This window comes from Mus caroli, unplaced genomic scaffold (assembly GCF_978045245.1).
Source record: "Mus caroli unplaced genomic scaffold, Mus_caroli_1 scaffold_14, whole genome shotgun sequence".
NCBI lineage: Eukaryota > Metazoa > Chordata > Mammalia > Rodentia > Muridae > Mus > Mus caroli.
Window position 1 is genome coordinate 77,402,501 of NW_028227269.1, and position 5,937 is coordinate 77,408,437.

At 47.6% G+C, this 5,937-nt stretch overlaps 1 protein-coding gene across 1 annotated transcript in view; it reads right to left on the bottom strand.

Moving 5' to 3' along the window:
* Positions 1 to 5,457, bottom strand: part of Plek2 (pleckstrin 2) — a 19,598-nt gene extending 14,141 nt beyond the window's left edge. Inside the window, exon 1 of the mRNA XM_021179494.3 lies at positions 5,382 to 5,457. Within this exon, the coding sequence (XP_021035153.1) occupies positions 5,382 to 5,423 (42 nt within the window). The 5' untranslated portion in view covers positions 5,424 to 5,457. The remainder of the gene's footprint in view (positions 1 to 5,381) is intronic.
* Positions 5,458 to 5,937: the final 480 nt, after the last annotated feature.

The window sequence follows — 5,937 nt, forward strand, 5'->3', positions numbered from 1 at the left end:
TTTTTATAGTAGTAAAATAAACAAATTCAAATAAGCAAAGAATCTTTTTAAAAAAGATTTATTTATTAATTTTATGTATGTATGTACACCAGCATGCCAGAAGAGGGCTCTAGATCCCGGGATAGATGGTTGTAAGTCACCATGTGGTTGCTGGGAATTGAACGTGATGAGCTTTGTAGTCGGATAAGGAAGGCAGGCAAGAGTAGGGTGGGGATGTAGCCTGGTGATGGAGCCCTTGCCTAGTCTTTGTGTGGTCTTAGGTTTGATCCCCAGCACCAAAACCATGACGGTACTTCCCCTTAAGAGGCATGGCATGGTTCCACATGACTTGGCCCCTGAGTCCCATCGGGTAGGGATGGGGAAGTAATGGTTTCCTGGTAGGCAGAGGTTTCCCATTCTATGTCACAGTTTGATCTTCATACCTTGAAGGACTTTAAGGAGAAGCAGATCAAGCGTAGGGTCTCAGGTTGGAAAGGTCACTCTGGAGTTGGGGATGTAACCCAGATGGTAGAGTGCTTGCCTAACACATATGGAGTCCTGGGTTCATCCCCAGCACTGCATACACTGAACCTGGTAGCACATGCCTGCCCTCAGGGTGGTGGAGGAAAAAGGATCAGAAGTTAAGAATTATGTAGTTACCCTTAGCTACATAATAAGTTCAAAGCCAGCCTGTCTCAAAATTAATCAATTGATCGGTCACTCTGGTCAGGTTTAGTGGCACTCTAATCTGTAATCAGACCTGAGACAGGAGGGTCACAAATTTGAGGCTACACAGAGAGACCCTGCCTCAACAAAACAATCACTCTGCCCACAGTGTGTTGGAACAAGTGAATGAAACAGTGAGACTGAAGTGAGGACCTTACCAGGAGGCCTGTGGAATACTCTCGTACCTCTCGCCATAGATAAGCCACAGTTCACACAGGCAAAGTGAGTGTAGACCCAAATAGACCCAGCCCCCACTCTACCCTGACACTAGTCCCCATGCATGGAAAACCCTCTCTCTTCAGGTCTCTTGTCTATAAGCCACGGATTGGGGCAGAGGCCAGCTCCTTTAGGGGACATGAGGGGTCCCATGAGATGAGCTTGCACCCCTGGTTATACTAAAGAAGCACAGAATGTAAAAATGCAGCATCTGGAGACACTCTCAAAGGAGGACACTCTACTCCTGCTTTAATGATGAGGAAAGAAACAGCCAGGCAGGGTAACTGTATATCCCAGCACTCAGAGACAGAGTAGGTAGATCTCTGTGAATTCAAGGGCAGCCTGGTCTCTACCGTGATACCTTGTTTTAAAATAAAGAAGTAAGTAGGGCTGGAGAGATGGTTCAGGGGTTAAGAGCACTGACTGCTCTCCAGAGGTCCTGAGTTCAATTCCCAGCAACCACATGGTGGCTCACAACCATCTGTAATGGGATTGAATGCCCTCTTCTGGTGTGTCTGAAGACAGCTACAGTGTACTCACATACATTAAATAAATAAGTAAATAAAAATTTTAAAAAAGAAGTAAGTAAGTAAATAAAATAAAGGTGAAGAAACAGACAGATCCTACAAAAGGGGAGTTGGTACTTATGGGATAAAATGTGTCTCTCAGAAGAAACATTGACATTCTAACTTCTGATACCCATGAATATGATCTTATTTGGAAATAAAGGCTCTGCAGATGTTATCAAATTAATATGAGGTCACATCACACTAAGGCAGGTACTAATCCAATGTGAAATGTGACTGGTATCCTTACAGAAGAAAGACTCACAAGGGGGATTGGCCATGTCATGTGACATGATGGAGCGTCCAGAGGCTGGAGTGATGGATCTACAAGTCATGTGAATGCTAAGGGTATCCAGCAGCTACCAGAAGCCAGAGGGGCAAATGGGGGTTCCGCCCGGCAGGCTTCAAGGGAGCATGGCCCTACCAGGACCTTGAGTTTTGGACCTCCATCCTCTAAAACTCCGGGAGTCTTTTTTTCTTTTTGGCATACTGTTTTTCTTCATGTGTGGCTTATGTGATGGTTAACCTGCATCCTCACCTGGGCCAGGTTTGGAATCACCTAGGAGACACACTCATGGGTGTATCTGAAGGTGTTTTCAAGGAGGTTAAACAGAGAAGGGGAGACCCACTCTGAACATGGGCAGCACTGGCTCATGAGCTGGGAACCAAGGCTGAACAGGAAGGGGAAAGACACTCCAGCCTAGCCCCGCTCCCTGTCTCCTGGTCTTCCCAGATGTGAGGACTCCCCAGCTGCAAACCCCACCTCCATGACATCAACCAGGTCTTTCCCACCACGACAGACTCCTAAACCAGGAGCCAAAATAAACTCCGCTTCCCTTAATTTGTTTTCTGTTAGGTATCTGGTCAACCCAACTAGGAAAAGAACTGCCACTTCTGTCGTTTTCCTCTTAAGATCTAATACTGTAAGCATTTTCAACATCTGAATAGCCATTATTTAATTAATCATTTGTTGATCTCAGGAGATACGTAGGCAGCTCCCAGGGGGTGTTTGGTTGATTGGTTGTGATATTTGTTTATTTGAGACAGGGTCTCCCTCATAGCCGAGGCTCCACCTTAGGACCCTCCTCCCTTAGTCTCCCAAGTGAGGTGTGAGCCACTACACCAGTCTTCTAGAAGTTTTCATACATAGAAAGTATTTTGTGGCCCTGGGACGTAGTTCAGTTGGTCGACGGCTTGCTGAGCTGGCTTGATTCCTCAGCACTGAATAAACTGCACATGACATTACAAGCCCAGGAAGCAGCACTTGGGAGGTGGAGGCCAACGGATCAAGGAGTTCAAGGTCATCCATAAATACACAGAGCGTTTGAGGCCAGTGTGGACTACATGAGACCCTGTCTCAAAAAACAAAACAACAAACAAATACAGATTTCCCTGCCTTTCCTTAAGATGGAGTCCTGGAGTCCTACAGTTGACATTTCCAGGTCGGCATGATGAGCAAGAGCCAAGCCTGGTGGCAACATCTGTTTTACCTCTCTTCACCGCAGAGCTGTGTTCCCCACCCCCAACACACACACACACACACACACACACACACACACACACACACACACACACACACACACACACACACACAGGGCTGCTCCTCTCCCTGAAAGCCAGGCTTGGCAAGTGCTCTGTGTTTTGTGTTAAGTTTGGTTTTCTTGTCTGGGCAGGATTAGGAGCCAAATCCATCATGCCCCTGCCTGCCTGCCTCCAGCTAAGCCTTCCAGGAGATGGCTGTTCTACTCTCTGGCTTCCAGCTCAGGTCTTCGCCATCCTGGGGCTGTGAACTCTCCTAAACCACCCAGTGCCATCACGACCCTGTAACTTCCCCAGTGGCACAGGCTTACTGCTGCCACGTGAGAGGAACGTGGATTTACGTGGCAGTGGGAGCAGGCAGTGGTCACAAGCAGGGTCCCAAGCCAGCTCCCTCACTGGGCAGAAACAAACGTGACCCCTCGCTTCCTGATACTCTGGATGCTAACCCAGGCCTCCCAGAAGAGAAGGGCAACCCTTCTCCTCAGTGTGTCAGGGTCCTGGTGAGCCTCAGCCCTCCCCTGTCTTTGCATAGTAGTGGTGGTAGAGAGTCATGTAGGGAACTCCAGGAACAGGCAGAGGCCCACAAAGCCCTATCTGAAGGGCTTGACCTGGAGGTAGCCCCACTCCTCCACGGGCTTCTACCTCAGCCTGGCAATCACCAAGCAACTCCACATAACACAGGCTCAGACATCTCACAGTCTGCAGCACAATGGGAGTCAGAAATTCCCCACAGGCTGTCACTGTGACCTGGATGAACCATATTATCATGTATATGATAAAGACACAAAGTGAGAGTGGAATTCTGGACAGATGGACACCAGTCCACTGATCTGGCATCAGCTTCCCACCCTCCTTGCTTGTAGCTTTGAAGAAACATTGCCTCTCCTTTGCCTCCCATATCACACACTGTGCAAAACAACGCAGATATCTTGTAAACAGAGGATGAAAGGGACTTGAACCTTCAGGGCTAATGGGGCTGATGTAACCCAGTAAACCAATGAGGAGGACAGTTTTTTACCCTTCATCACCAAGCTTCCTGAGACTATCAGCCCAGAACAGCAGCCAAAGGGCTCAGCCGCGAATACATATATACATATACATACATATACACACCTATACATACATATACATACACATACACACATATACATACATATACATACACATATGCATACACATACATATACATACATATATACATACACATACATATATACATACACATACATATACACTCATATGCATACATATACACACATATACATACATATACATACATATATGTGTATATACATATATACACATACACACATGTATATATATGTATACTATGCATACTATTATACTAACATAAATATTCAGTATTGACATCAATGTTAAAGTAATTGTTTTAGGAGTTAGAGATCAAACCCAAGGTTTTCTGAATGCACCAAACTGTAAAAGTTCCTCTTTTAGGTTCTTTCGTTCATTTTCTACCTTGATCCTAGGCATCCTGGGAGTCCCACTGTCCCTGGTTGGACTCTTGCTTCTTCAACAAGGGTGATGAGGGAGGACTAAGGATGGAGTTCATGTCCTATCTAATACTCACCTACTCTAGACAAGCTATTTCATCTTGCTGATGCTCAGTCTCCTAGTCTTGAGCAGAGAGAGGAGGGAGGGAGGGAGAGAGGGAGGGAGGGAGGGAGGGAGGGGTGGTGCCTTCTTCCCTTTCAGGCTGTAAATTGCAAGGCATATCCATGGTGCCTTATATTTCAATATCATACTGTTAGGTTTAATTGAGACATGGCTGTGCATATGCATGGAGCACATACATTGGGTTGTCAATCATAGGCACGGCATGCAATGATCGCATAAGGGTAACTGGCAGCTCCATCACCTCAAACATTTATTAATGTTTCTTGGTATTGGAAACATTTAAAATCCCCTTAGCTACGTGAGAATATACTCTTAACTGCAGTCAGCCACAGTTAACTCTCTACCACAGAAGGTCATTCCTACTTTCCAGCTGTACCTTTTAACTATGCTCTCTCCACCCTGCACCCACACCACTTTATGGTACTTTAATACAGTGGTGTGTGTGTGTGTGTGTGTGTGTGTGTGTGTGTGTTGCTGTGGACCAAATCCAGGGCCTTGAGTATGCTAACCATGGGTCCTGTCCCTGGCTTCGCCCTCAATTCCAGCAAATTGTTTTAAGAGATTCACCGGAGAGAGTAAGCCCTGAACCAAGCAGGACCAGCCTGTGCATGCCAGGCCCGCTGGCCAGTGGGAGCACTTTGCCAGCTCGCCACCTTGTCCAACACTTGCCCGCCCCGCTGTCCCCACGGCCACGCGGGCGCGAGGCCAGAGCGCACTCACCCTCTTGACGAGGAAGCCTTCCTTGAGCACGCCGTCCTCCATGTCGCCAGTCCAGGTGAGCTGTCCCCGCGCTCCACCGCCGATGCCGCCCGCGCCCAGGAAACCACTCCCTCCCGGAGACGCCCCCTGGCGCACATCCAGTGCCAGAGCCTCCCGCCCTGCGGGCAGGAAGTCTGGCCCGGTCGGGGCTTCTGCGCCGACCTTCCCATGCCAGGTGCCCAGTGTGCCAACCCTACCCCGCACGGCCCGCGGTGATCGCCCAAGAACACGACCATGGACCGCTGTCTATAGTTCTGAGCCATTCCCAAGTGCGGAGGAAACAGAGGCAGAGGAGTGTATAGAGCACGCACGAGAATCTCAAGTTTAAGGTGACTGGCATAGTCTACAGAACACATTCTCACCTCAATGTGCACATCACACCATCCTCATCTCAAAAGCAAACAACCAAAAAGAATAAGATTTTAGCAATTCTGGGTGAGTTTAAAGAGCGTGCAAAATAATTGAGTCATCCGCGTAAGTCATATTGTAATGCAATATTTTAAAATAAAACTTAACG